The sequence below is a fragment of the Centrocercus urophasianus genome, unplaced genomic scaffold, assembly GCF_019232065.1.
Source record: "Centrocercus urophasianus isolate 14NV4802_14NV808 unplaced genomic scaffold, USGS_Curo_1.0 seq_33, whole genome shotgun sequence".
Taxonomy (NCBI): domain Eukaryota; kingdom Metazoa; phylum Chordata; class Aves; order Galliformes; family Phasianidae; genus Centrocercus; species Centrocercus urophasianus.
This window is the reverse complement of record NW_024884900.1, coordinates 6672959-6687182: the sequence shown is the minus strand read 5'-3', so window position 1 is coordinate 6687182 and position 14224 is coordinate 6672959. Positions and strand designations below refer to the sequence as shown.

General features: G+C 43.2%; 1 protein-coding gene across 2 annotated transcripts in view; it reads left to right on the top strand.

Moving 5' to 3' along the window:
• The first annotated feature begins 16 nt into the window (after positions 1–16).
• ZZEF1 (zinc finger ZZ-type and EF-hand domain containing 1) overlaps positions 17–14224 on the top strand; it is a 53339-nt gene continuing 39131 nt past the window's right edge. For both annotated transcript variants that reach the window (XM_042829956.1, XM_042829955.1), the window contains exons 1-11: positions 17–435; positions 3897–4041; positions 5118–5312; positions 5843–6014; positions 6702–6901; positions 7985–8195; positions 9555–9671; positions 10544–10722; positions 11761–11859; positions 12850–12941; positions 13868–14016. In XM_042829956.1, coding sequence (XP_042685890.1) covers positions 91–435; positions 3897–4041; positions 5118–5312; positions 5843–6014; positions 6702–6901; positions 7985–8195; positions 9555–9671; positions 10544–10722; positions 11761–11859; positions 12850–12941; positions 13868–14016 — 1904 coding nt within the window. In that variant the 5' untranslated portion in view covers positions 17–90. The remainder of the gene's footprint in view (positions 436–3896; positions 4042–5117; positions 5313–5842; positions 6015–6701; positions 6902–7984; positions 8196–9554; positions 9672–10543; positions 10723–11760; positions 11860–12849; positions 12942–13867; positions 14017–14224) is intronic.

The following is a 14224-nucleotide window of genomic DNA, read 5'->3' as shown; positions in this document are numbered from 1 at the left end:
GACTAAGCCGGGCCGGGCGGAGGCAGAGGGAAGAGGAAGGAGAAGGAGCGAGAGCGGCTCTGCCCGGCGTCCGGCCGCAGCTCGAAGCCCATGGGGACGGCGGCGAGCCACAGCAGCGAGGAGGAGGAGGAGGGAGCCGAGGAAGGCATGGAGGCGGCGGCTCAGCCCGGCGATCCCTTCCCGGCTGCCAGCCCGGCTCCTGCGCTGCCGCCCGCCGAGGTGCTGCTGGAGCAGGCCCGGCTGCGCGAGGCCACGGCACGGCTGAGGGAAGCGGCGCTGCCGGAGTCGTTGATATCGCGGCACCACGGCGCGTTGGTGCGCTGGTTGGAGGAGCGGCTGAGCCGCGGCGACGAGGCCGTGAGTCTGGAGCAGTTCTGCGAGGTGCTGGAGAGCGTGTCCCGACTGACGGCCGGGTCGCGCGGGGAGAGCGAGGAGGTGAGCGGGAGGAGCGCGGAACCGGGAGTGCCGAGCGAGCGGCCTCGTGAGCCCGGCCTGCCCCGCCGGCAGCAGCGGGCAGAGGCCGTGCGGCGGTGCGGGTGTTGTCCCGCCCCGTAACCCCGAGAAGGAGCGGTTCCGGCTCTGCCCCGTCGGTACCGGCAGTGCGGGAAGCGCCCTGGGGTGGTTCCGATGAGAGTTTGCTGTGCTTCGTTTGATTGTTTCTCTTTAAAATCGGCCCGGCGCTCCCCTTGCAGCGCCCGGTTGCACGGCGGGACGCTGTGCTGTGTGTGACAGGAGGGGTGAGGCCTCGGTGGTAGGAAGGAGCGTGGTTTCCTTTCAGCTCTGCAAAGGGATACGGGGAGCCGACAGCCGGAGCACCAAACTGCAGCACTGTCCTTTGTGCCCGTTCTAGAGCCGGACTCCAGAACACCCCATAGGGGTTTCCACAGCTACCGAAGGAGGTGGCTGTGTCCAAAGCTGTTTCTGAATGCAGTTTCTGGGACTCCCCGGTGTCTCCCTTCAGCCTTTCTATGGCTCCCAAGTGGCAGGATAACTGGAAGCTGACCTTTGAGTCGCATGTGTGCTCCTAGGAATGAGTCAGTGCTGACATAGTAACCAGGCGCTGGGAGGAGGTTGGTGCTTCACACAGGCTGTGTGTTGGTTCCAGGCTGCTTCACACAGCTGGCTGAAACACTCCCTCTGAGTTTACCCTTAGAATCACAAAATCATTAAGGCTAGAAAAGACTGCTACAATCACTGAGTCCAACCATCAACCCATCCCCACGTGCCCACTAACCTCAGTGCCACGTCCAATTCCTTCCCAAGAGCCATTAACCAACACTTCTTAACCTCTCACAAGTCAGAGAGTGATATCAGTACACTGAGATTCCCCCTGTTAATACAAGCGACTGAGTTTTGCAGGCTAAAGAAATACTTTGGGGATTGCATTGCTCATCTTCCTCTGCATGACAAGTATGGGTTGTTTTTTTTTTTCCACGTTCTAGGAAATGAGGAAAAAGCGTGTCATGGGATTTGTGCTGGGATGGGGTTGTGGTCGCAGCTCATCTGTGCTGCTGCGATGTGGGGATGTTGGGATGTGTGTGGAAAACCCTCATTCATTGTTTCTGCTGCTGGCAGCAGCCCGTGGGCTGAGAGTGAGGTGTTTGCAGGTGGCAGGGCAGAAGGTTTCCACTTTTTGACATTTACAGAGTTCTGCCTGGCACACGTGAAGTTCTCACCTCCCATTAAGTTTTTCTGTTCTCGGTCTGGGGCTTTTGAGCGCATTTGTTAAATGCTTTATGGGCAAAATAAACCTCTGTCTATTGGTTAGTTAAATTAAACCTTTCTTAATCTATCAGTGCTTCAGCAGTGGCTGTGGAATGTATCCAACTTTTGCTCGAAATGTGGATGCTTCAGTTGTACTGAGTGCAATGAATGGAATATAAAGTCTTCCTTGGTCACACCTGAGAGATGCTGCGTTGTGCTGCCCTTCTGGAAGCTAAAGGGCAGATTTGTTTGCATACCTCATTTCTGAGATAAGTTACCCCATGGTCATGGTTGAGCTTGGTAGGAAACGTTAGGGTTTAATGCTTTCATTAAGGAGCAGGATGAAGGTGGGCTGCAGTGAAGTTGTTGCAGAGGTAACTCTGTCCCACACATGAGTGCAGCTCGGGTGCTGTGTCTACAGGCGGGGTGGGTTGGTTGGTACAGCCCTGTGCACAGCAGAGCAGTGGAAACTGCCAATGCTTTGTGTCAGATAGCACTGAAGTTACACTGAGCAGACAGAAATAGTTGTAGACTTTTGGAGTCGGCAAGATTATAGATCTGCTGAGGTCACAGGAAGGATTTAAAAAAGAAAGCTGCGTTAATGTGCAAAGAAAGTGTCAATGTGGTAATCTCTTTGTGCATGCAAGCGTCAGGTGTTGGCTTAAAGCAGTGCTTGGCAGCCCCAGCCTTATCCTATGTGACGTTTATTCTCACTGGTAGCGTCCCAGAGCTTGCTTGCTTCGTGGATTAGTGATTATACAGCGTGACCCCAGTCAGAGGCAGGAGAAGTCATGTAGCAAAGCTGTGCCTTCATTTGTTTTGGCACTGGATCTGTTTGTTAAAATGAATTCCCTCTATTGTCCTCGAGCAAAGGCCCTAGCTCTGCTTGGGGAGCTTCCTCTGCCCAGAACCCTTCATGTACGCTGCAAAGAGCAAAGCTGTGGGGCTGCCAGCAGGGCTCCAGCTGTGAGCTCACATATGGACCTGCAGAGCCCAACTTCAGCTCCACACAAGTGCCACCACGGCTTCAGCCAACTCAGACGTCGTGCTTCGGCTCGGGTGCCTTCCGAGGACTTTGCTCTCATTTGCTGCTGTAATTATGTCATGTTTAATTGGCAGGTTATTTTAATCTAGTCATCTCAGATTGTTTCTCTCTAGGATATTGCTTTTATAATGGTACATTGGTTCTGATAATGAGGACCAAGCGAGTCTCAAGTGTGGGCTTCTTCCTGAGCTTTGTGCTTGTTGGACACGTGGGCTGCTGGGTTTAGAGGCTGGGTGGCTTGCTGCTGTAGCTGAGTGTGGAATACACTTATGCTAGGGCCAAAATAAGTAAATCTGGCAGTGGTTCACTTCAGAAAGAAAATAAAGTCTTGTAGACTTCTACCTGGTTTCATTCTTTTCATAGATGCTTTAGTAAACTGTCTTCAACTGGCATTCAGTGCAAGAAGACAGATGATGGAAGGGAATAAACATCAAAAAATGTAGTTCTGAGAATTTTTCTTTTTTAAATAAAGGAAATATCACAGAGTGGTTGGAAGGAACCATTAAGATCACCCAGCCCCAACTCCCCTGCTGCAAGCAGGGACACCTCACTGTACACCAGGTTGCTCACAGCCCCATCCAGCCTGGCCTTGAGTGCTTCCAGGCATCCACAGCCTCGCTGGGAATCCTGTTCCAGTGCCTCACCACCCTCACAGTAAAGCATTTCTTCCTAATAGTCAGTTTAGAAACAAGTGAAACCTGAAAGATTTTGAATGGCTGCAGTGTGAAATGGATGTGGCCCCAATGAGTAATGCATTGTGATGCTTTTAGAACAAACCTGGCATTTAATGGAAGAGGGTTTTTCATGTTCTTTCATGAACACCTTCTTTGCAGTCGCAGATGTTGGGTGGATGGATACTGCTGATTCACTGGTGTGGATGATGTGCTGTCTCCACCTAAGCATAGCTATGGTTGGCTTCAATAGGAATGCAATGCAAATGCCTTAAAACCTGCTAAAGACTGCAGATTTTCAACCAGGCTGTGTTTGCTCTTGTCATAAATTCGATGCTGCAGCAAACAGACTTTTTTGATTTTAGTTTAGTGCTGTTGTAATGTTCCACTGTTGCTAAGATTTACATGCAATACGTTGAAGGAGAGATGCTGAAATAAAGGTTCTTTTTTTTCTTTTTTTTTTTTTCCCCTGTCAGGCTTTTGCACAATTTGATGCTGAAGGAGATGGCACTGTAGATGTGGAGAATATGCTGGAGGCTCTGAAGAATTCCAGTGGAGCTAATCTTCAAGGGGAGCTGAGCCACGTCATCAGGCAACTGCAGGCTTGTTCACTTGTTCCAGGTATGGGGACAGCATGGAACAAATGGTTTCCCAAGTCCTGCCCCTGCGTAAGGAATGCTGCTTCAGTGAACTGCTTTAGTGGTGTTTCTTGTCCTAATCTTCTCAAGCCTCTACTCCAAGCTGTTCTCATTGCCCTCGTATCAAACAAGTGAAGTTACTGTAAGTTTAAACCTTCACATAATGATGTTCAGGTCAAACACTTCTATAAGCGACTGATATTTTCTCTGTGTGGTTGTTATCCTTGTTTAGTTCTTCTCAGGCAGAAAAAAGTGTCTTGCAGACTTTTGGTAAAGCAGTCACAGCTCTTATACTTGATAGCTGGAAGAATATGTCCTCTGCTGAGTCTGTTTCAGGTGATGAGTCACAAACGTTGCTGTATTGTTATTTGGATCTTGGAATCCTACTAAAACATATGTGGTATTTGATAGCTTTTATTTTTGAAAATGACAGTTTTTGGAATCTGGGTTCTGGGATAAGTATCAGTTTGTGTCTTTCCTCCCGAGCTTTTAATGATAAGTGGCTAAAGGGGATTTACCTTAGAGGATGGGACAAAAGTGTCAGGACTGGCTAACAGATGAGCCATCAGGAAGTACTTAGGGAGTATTGTTTGATGTATCTGAGTGTGCTGTGATGGAGAGTAACGCTGAAGCTGAAATCTCTTATGTAGATGGTGGAAAGCATTAGGGACTTCTTTGGGAATGATCCACAGTGCCAAAGGGAGCTGCCTGATGCAGCTCCAGTGAGCAATGTGGGAGCAGCACGCAGCTCAAAGCCAAGCAGGGTCTGTTTCACCCCGATAGTGAAGATAAGGGTTTTGAACTTCTGGACTGCAGAATGTGCTTAAGAACTAAGATATCTGGTAATTGTTATGAGCTCTTTTGGACATCTGAAGTAGCCAACAAGTTATTTGTTTGCACTTTCCTTAGCCCTGCTGTGGTTATTTCATATGGTGGAATAGAGTTCTCATATTGGCTCTCGTGCTTCATTAGGATTTATCTCATAATAAGAGGTAGAGGGGAACAGTGTGGACTCGAGTCAGATGTTGCAACAAAGAAAGAAATCGCGTCTCTTTCCAGGTTTTATAGATATATTTTCCGAATCTAAAGAGCGCCTTGGCCTTCATGCTTCAATGATCCTGAGGTTCCTGCACCGGAATCGCATTTCCAGCACTGCCATCCCTTACCCTGTGCTGGAGTACTTCAACAGCATCTGCATGATGCGCTCCTCTGTTCTGAAGGATTCCTTGGATCGACTTCTCCTAAAAGAGAGAGGTATGTCGTGGTTTTGCTTTTTCCTTTCTTCTTTTCCCTTCCAAAATGACTGTGTAACCACAGCTTGAAGAAGTGTTTCCGGACAAGTGGAAAAGCTTCCTTTAATCTTTGGCAGGCACGACTTTTAATGGTGTTGATCCTTATTGAAATGGATCGAGTTATTTAGAGAAACAGTTGGCTTTGTCTGTTCCCTAGCATAGCTGGATTGAGGTTTTCTCCATCGTATGTTACTTTCTCCTGTTATATTTTTGTATTTGGGAATGAAACTACTAAAATAATGATGGGACCAATAGGGAAAGGAGGCTGCTGGACAAAGGTATGTCGATATTTTCATACTTCAAGTGGTAGATTAGAATTATTGTGATTTCATCTGCAATGAAACTCTGCTGTGCTTTATTTTCTGTCACTTCTCCAGGAACTTTGTTCTATGCCAACAAGCTAACTTACAGGAGACTGTAATAAAAGTAAAATGATTCTTAAAAATGAGCAAAAGAAAAATGCGTGCTTTTTGTTATAATTTTTCCCCCCAGAATACCCCAGCGACTTGAATGGTAACGAGGAGTCGGACAAGCTGAAGTCTGTCACAAAGTGCTACACTCACATAGAAACCTCATCCAATTCTGCTGATATTGACAAGATGACAAACGGGGAGACGACGTCCTTCTGGCAGTCTGACGGCAGTGCTCGCTCACACTGGATACGGTGAGTGCCCCAGCAGCGTGCAGCTGAGCTTCAGGTTTGCCAGTTCTTTGGTCTTACAGCCAGGAGGGGTGACTGAAGGTCTTGGAATTACTGAGTGACAGGTGACTCTTTTTGAAAACGTGTATCGTGAAGCTTAAAGGCCTAATGTGGCTTGTAAAGGCCACACATCTTTTGTGTTGATGCATGTGCTTCTTTAGCTAACTTTCCAACCCGTGTTAGAGATGCTGTGGTTAGTGCTTGAATGGAAGTGCTTTGCCATCACATAGACAGTTACTGCTCCTTGGAACAGTGATTTCCAGTAGATTGTAGAATCACAGAATGGTTTGGGTTGAAATGGAACTTGAAGGATCTCATTCCAACCCTCTGCTGTAGGCAAGAACACCTCCCAGTGCACCAGGTTGCTCGCTGCCCCATCCAGCATGCCCTTGATCTCCTCTAGGGAGGAGGCACCCACAGCACCTCTCGGCAACCTGTTTCAATGTCTCATCACCCTCAGAGTGAAGAATTTTTTCCTGATATACCCTCTTCCAGTTAATAGCCATTACACCTCATTCTATCACTACTTGCCCTTGTAAAAATTCCTTCCCCACATTTCCTATAAAACTGGAAACTGGCTGAGGCTTAGCTAAAAGTGAAGCTCTTGTTTGATCTTCTATTTCGATGAATATTTTTTTCTTTGCTTTGCAGATTAAAGATGAAACCAGATGTTGTTCTGAGACATCTGTCTATTGCCGTGGCAGCCAATGACCAGAGCTACATGCCACAGCAAGTGACAGTGGCAGTGGGAAGGAATGCCAGCAGTCTCCAGGAGGTCCGAGATGTTCACATTCCAAGCAATATCACTGGCTACGTAACACTGTTGGAAAACGCTAACATTAGTCAGATGTGTGAGTCAATAAAGATACCCTTGGTATATTGCTCTGTTGCTATTTTTGAAGGTGAAAGTTTGGGTAGGTCACGGAGTGATGTGTTGCAATGTCAGTTATTAGAGCAGAAGCTGCTGACCTAACTCTTGAGGCTGATAAGTTGTTCTAATTGTAGTTTAATTTCTAGTCTGTATGAGAGTCTTTAAGTCCTTCTCGTGGTGTCTGTAACTGGGGTTAAGGGTTGAAGAGCTAGAATGATGAAAATGCAGCTTCAGCCTTTATGTGTGACGACATCAGGCAGTGTTAAAATATCTTTGCTTGCAGAGGGAAAGCATATGTTAGATAATGATATCTTAGCAAAGAAAACTCTATCTGGCAGGCTATTTTTTTGTATCTGAAGAGTCAGTCAGATGATTTTTGCAGAGCAGGTTTTATGCTGAAGATTTCTAAGCAGTGTTATTTTTAAGTCTGGTGGATCTGTGGTGGCTGCATTGTAACCAATCGGAGGAAGAGCTGCTCTTTCTTAAGATGGTTTGTGAAGCCTCAGAAACTTTGCACCTTCACCTCAGATGCTTTTCAGTATGACAAGCTTTCACTGCCACAGAAGCAGGTGACAAGGATATCGTTCCTCAGAAGTAACTAAGAGAATGTTATCCTTACAAAATGATAAAACTTTTATCGTTATATCCACTTTTATATAGAGCTTTAAAAGTTTGCATTTATGCTTTATTCATTTTGCTTACTTTTCCCATCTCCTCACCCAAGGCATTTCCTATGTATGTAAGTAAAAAATACGATTGGTACTGCTGAAATCATGTTTAATCTCTTTCTAAGTTTGAAGGTCCTTTACTGCTCTTTTTCCTAACTTCTGGAGGAAGTAGTGACTCACATAAGCCATTTCAAAAGCTGAATTTATGAAATGATAGGGTTCCTAGTTACAAAGAAACATACACATGCTAGTTGTCCAGATGTGGGAGTAATCTGCTATGTTTGCTGCTATTTGTCTCTGAGTTTTTGCAGCAATTGTTTTAAATACTGGGATTCTTCTACCTCTCATCCAGGAGATGAAATGGAAAAAATGTTTGTTTTTTTTTCCTTTGACAGATGTACAGATAAACATCAAGCGTTGCCTTAGTGATGGATGTGACACCAGAATCCATGGGCTCAGGGCTGTTGGTTACCAAAGAGTTAAGAAGGTGGGCGTCTCAGTCTGCGATGCTTCAGCTATCTGGTATTGGTCTCTGCTGACCTCTCTGGTAACAGCTTCCATGGAAACCAACCCAGCATTTGTTCACACTATATTACAAAATACTCAGTAAGTACCAAACTTCCTGGTTGTGTCTTCTGTGGCTACTTCCAGCTTCTGTGAACAGATCAGCCTTGTGCAACTGGTTTCCACTCCCTTCATTAAGATATTTAAACATCCTTTTATCCACCACGTTGTTTCAATTTTTATATTTCACCTTTATCCTCTTTCACATACCAGAACAAGTATCATTCTTGTACCTGCTGCAGCCAGTTCAATTGTTAAGCCACATGGACACCAAAAATTATGGGCTTCGTTTATCCTTTGGCTTGTAATGTTTTCAGCTCTCTCTTAACTTCATTGATTATAAATATGGGAGAGCTTCCACTTGTGCACAGAGCTTAATTTAGCTTCTTTTTCACCAAGTTTTGCTTATGTAACACCTTGCTGTTCGTTGCAGGGGAGTACAGTCCTGCATATGCAGTATGGCTGCAGATGCTTGTGGTCACTGGCTGCTTTCTGTGTAACGTTTCCTTGTTTGACTGCCAAACTCTTCTGCCCGATGACTTGAAGGATTGGAATTGTAATAACATCTCTACACACCCATGTCAACTTTTATAGAGCTCAGTTAGTGTGCTACCCACCCCATTTAAGAGCACTGCTGTCATTAGCTAATGAGTACTGTAGGCTGAAGTCCATTAATGCTATCTTTTAATTGCAAACTTTTAAACTTTGTATATGCTCTTGTCTGTTTGAGGAGTGCTCATGGCTACTTGACTGTAGTTCATCATTTCTATGCAGTTTAGCTTTACTGAAGCAGAAGGCCTGCAGTTTTGCTGCAGTTTTGGTATTGCTCGAGATTGACATTTCTGATAAGGCCTGAAAACAGTTATTTAAAAAGAAAAGCATTCAAAAATAACACATAGCTGTGTTAGGAGTTGTAAAGTCTGAAACCAAACTTAGGTGGACTTGATGCGAGCAATTAGAATTCCTCTTGTCAGGGGTTATTACTTTTAGCTTAGGAAATCAAACAAAAGTAAAAAAAGTTCAAATCATTTTGGAAGTTTTAAATCAGTTTTCCCCTTGTTAACGGGCTCTTGCTCAACTCTGGAACCATTTAAACAAAGATTATATTTAGACAGCAGGCTGTTCCTAATTCTGTCATAGACTTAATTCAAAACACCTTGCTTCATTGCTCACTAAATCTGAGATTGAGACTGAAATTTCAAGGTTACTCAACAGTAACTGAACTTTTCCCAGCTACAGTGCAATTCTGGTTTAACTTTGAATGGATTCTCTGTGTAAATAGGTTCTTCCTGCATTCAGAAGCTGTTTGTAGAGAGCTACTTCTAAAAAGCATAAAGAACTAAATGTCTGTTTTCTTTGATTATCTGGTTTTCTGAAGTTATGTTCCATCCTTTTTACTAGGAAAGCCCTGCAACACATGCCACCTCTGTCTCTGACTCCAAGTTCTACAGATTTTTCAAACTTCTTATCTCCAAATGTTTTGCAAGAAGTAGATAGCTTCCTTATAAGAATAACAAGGTGAGATCATGTTTAATGTATTCTGACAAAAATGGAAAATGGATTAGAAAAATTTGTATAGCAAATGTCTTCTTTCTTTTTTCCCTTCTGTTTCTTTTTGCTACCTTGGAAACTTCAAAGGCATGAGAAACTGACACCCTGGGTTTTCTGTGTGAGCATTATTTATTTAAAAACAAAGCATCTATCCTCCTGTCTTTGGTTTTAAACGCAGCTTAATTGAATGTTAGGATGATCTGCAGCAGCTTCAAATGGGGCTGGAGGGACTTTGATCAAGAAGAAATTTCAACTCCCAGTGATTGCAAAAGTCAAAGGCTGCTCCAGATTGCATGGTCCTGAATGGTGACAAAGCACTGAGGGCAATGGTAGGCAGGACTGCTGATAACAGGGAAAAGGAAGTAGAGCTGAAGGGATAGCTGCTGTCAGAAAGCAGTCTAACTGGTGTGCTTGTGCTCAAGGCCTGATTAGCCTGAGCCCTGATATGAAGGGAATGTGGATTTTATGGTTGGAGGAAACCATTCATTTATGGAGATTGCTGCAAAGTACACCTCCATGAAAGCAGTGTCCATCAGTGCAGGCCTTTTGGGAAGCGTTTGCTGCTCATCTGGGAGATACTGGAGTTTCCAAAAGGCCAAATTCAGGTCTTGGGTTCCTTGCTGACAACTGGGTTTGCACAGAGCAGGGTGTTCTCGTCATCTCTCTACAGTACCAAATGCTGTAGCAACTGTAACAAGCCACGGAACTGCTGGATTTTATATTTCTGTGCTTTGAAGAGTTCTCCAATTACCACATCAGAAGCAGTTATCACATCTTAAAACTGTACTTGCTGCACTTGTCCTGAGGTTTTTTTCTCTGCTTTTTTTTCCTCTCCCCAGTTGTTGTACTACTCCAGACGTTGAACTTACGCTCTTGGCCTTTGCCTTAGCCAGGGGGAGTGTTGCTAAAGTGATAAGCTCCCTTTGTGCAATCTCTGATCATCTGGACACTCCATACAAGGCTTCATCTCTTATCGCTTCTATGGCAACAGTTAGACAGAACCTGCTGTATAAATATGGTAAATGAATGATTGTTGGATTTCTTTACTCTATGTACTTATGATAATGTACAGCTTTCTCAGTTGTTTTACTTGTTATCTTGCTGGCATTTGAAATTATGTAAGCTGTCCAAGTTAATGACTCTTACTAAAAAGATGGAGCCCGTAAAGGTGAACTACCCTAAGAATTCATGATTATGCAAACTTGCTGTAATCTAAGAGCTGAACCAGTTGGCATCATCTTGGAGAGGGAACATGAACTGTGTGGCCCCTTTGCCGAGGTGATGTTAGTGTTTGTATAGTATTAAATCAGCAGATGTCATTTTCCTTTTATTCTTCCACTAGCACACTTATTTTTGTGTGTTTAGACTCAGCGTGTTACCTCTCTTGCAAACACATGCATATATACAGGGTAAGATGTTTTAGACATGATAAAATTAACACAGATTTAAAGTTCTTTTATTTTTGCTTTTATAAGTTAGTCTGAATATTTGTCATAAGTATGGAGCCATGCATGCTCTGGCATAAGGCAGAGAAATCTTGCAGTACTGACTGCACTTGCTTGATGAATGTCTTCTTTCAGGTGCCAGCTCCTGAGATTATCATTATTATCTCATAAAGAAGTTTTCTTTTTGTTAGCCTTTAATATGTTTTGTCAGAGCTTTTTGGCTTGTGCCAAAAAGTAGATTAGTTATAACTATCCTGTCAGTATTTGCTTTCAAAAGGTTGGAAAACCACTTTGTATTTCCTGGAGTAATTACTGCTTTTTGCAAGACGAGTGGTGTTTCCTGCATAGTGCATTGCAGACAACTGAGGGAAAAAGAGCTGTGATGATTCTCATTCTCCTGTATGTATCTGAAGGCCTTAGCTATGTTCATCTAACATAACCCCTTACACTCTAGTTTCTTTTCCCCCCGCCCCCCCTTTTTTCTTTTTTTTTATGTGAGATAATGGTAAGAAGCTCAGAGCACTGTAACTTTTTTGTTTATTTTTGTGTGAAGAGCTTAAAACATCTTTATGTCTTCTCATGCTGTTAAACCTGATGTTCTTCTTGTTTAGGAAAGCCATTACGACTAACTTTGCAAGCGTGTGATGTAAAGGGGAAAGAAGATAAATCAGGGCCTGAAAACCTCCTTGTAGAGCCGTGGACTGGGGATGGTAAGAGCCTGCACTTAAAATCCAGAACTTTAACCAGACATACAGGCTGTTAACAAGTGGTGTGATGTGTATTTGGCACTATTCAGTAGTTTTGTGATACAGAAGATGTGTTCAAGAACAAACAAAAAAAACCCTTGATATGTAAATCTGTTTTACTGCAAGGTGAGTATCTCAGGATCCACTTTGTTCTAAAACAACAGTAACAAAAAGGATGTCATTTTGGGGAGAATTATTGATACTGTGTGGAAGAAGCAATAAGCAGTCGCAACAAATTGACACCAGGGCCCATTTTGTGGCTTGAAGTCATAAATCATTCACTGCTGGTTTCTCAAATATTGATGGAGAGCTTTGGAACAAATCACTGATGCTTACTGACTGCTCATACCTATTAATTCTCCTTCGAAGTATATTTTATAGGATGTTCTTATGTACTGGACACGCTGGAGAGAAAGATTTGTGTTTTACAATCTCCTTTTGAACTGAAATGCCACACAACCTTTCTGCGTACTGTCTTGTGTGGTGTTATTTGTAAATGAAAGCTGCTATGACAGCAAATCAGGAGAATTCTAAATACTCTTTACCCCTTTGTATACTCATGGATGTGGTTTGAGTTTATTTTCTTTAGTTATATTGTGGACTCTCTTCTGATGTTTTGTTGATCGGTTTGAGGAACAGTGAGTTTGTCAGTGTGCTGAACCACGAGCCAAAACAATACTGGGGAGCTACTAATAACCATTAATGGGAAAACACTCTTGAAATTGCTGTAGGTAGTGCATTCCCAGGAGTGACAGTGCTGGAGAGACCTGTGTATACTCTGGGGGGGATACAGTCTTCTACTCTTTTTATTTGGAAACATTTCAAAATGAGCTACAGCATTTTGCTACCATATTGTGTGTTCCCCCTCTTCTAGTACCCCATCTCAGGATTCTCTTTCCAACATTTTCCCCTAGCAATCCTTCCAGCCTCATTCTGTTCTCGTTGCTCCTTTAGGTTTTCTTACTGAAACAGGGAAGACCAGAGCAAGTATCATTCTTTCTACTGGAACTGAATCTTCATTTCAAGTGACACAAATTAGAATAAAGGTACAAGTCTTTCTCTTTTTCCCTGACGAGAGGCTTGAATTGTGTTGTGTTGTTGTTGTTGTTTTTTTGTGGGTTTTTTTTGTATTAACTGAAATTTGAAATTCATTGTATTTTGGAGTTTTATGTTTGCATGAGTCATGGGGAGCTGAAGGAAACAGGTCTGAAGTTATGTCAGGGTGCCACAAGCATGTAGTCAAGATATGCATTTCATATTGCTTTTGTCTGTGTCTTGTACTGTACTCAAGCCAGTGAGTTTTAGGTGCAGAGTATGAATCTGTTAGATCGTGTTCCCAATATTTAAAATAATTCTTCAACTCTGAATTGGAAGTTTCAAGATACAGCTTGTGAGTTCACAGTAACTGGGGTTTTTCAAGATCTTTTCAGAGACATCAGTGCAGTTTGAGCACTAGGGGTGGTTTTATCTGATTTAAAAGCAGGGTCTTGTGATTAAATCTCATGACCAGAAGAAAACTTCAGCAAGATTTCTGCAGCTGATTTTATTTAAGGCAAATGAATAATTTAATTGCTGGAACACAGATGCATATTTCAATGTCCAAGAGAATTAACTAGGAATGGACTTCTGGCAAGCAGCTTCTAACTGGAGTTGGACAAGAGACTAAATTTTGTCAGTGGAATACAATCTTTTTTTATGTATACAAGAATGAGACATAATATGGTAGATACCATTTTTAGAATGGTAACTGTAGCAAACATTAACCATGCACATACGTGAGCCCTGGGTTACAAGAACTTCCACAAGGCTTTCCTAAAACATGTTTTTTTCTTTAGGTTGAGAAGTGTGATTCTGGAGCTCAGATTTGTCAGTATTTAGTTGCTTTCTGTAATGCTTATTATCTTCCTGTGAAAACAATGCCTTACTTTATCACAAGGTTTTCTTTCTACGTTGCTCTGGATGTGCTCCTTAGGTCCGAAGAGGTGCCATTGGGGCACAGTGTGGGCTGGTGTTTGCTTACAACAGTGCTTCAGAAAAGTTCCATGCAGAGGAACACTTCAGAAGATTTGAAAGCTATGACAAATGGAAGCTGAAGGAGTTCAAGCAGTTCTTGAAAAACAGGTACGGGGCACTTTTTCTGGTCAATTGAAAAGAAGTGTTATATCAGATCTTGTTGCAATGGCACTTGAGCTATTGAGAATTGCTCCAAATGACTTAATAATGATATGTTGTTCTGTGGTCTTAATGAGCCTCAATTTGATGTGCTTGAGGAAACACATACGTAGCTGTTGATTTCAACCACTTGATTTAAAAACCTGTTTAGGTTTCT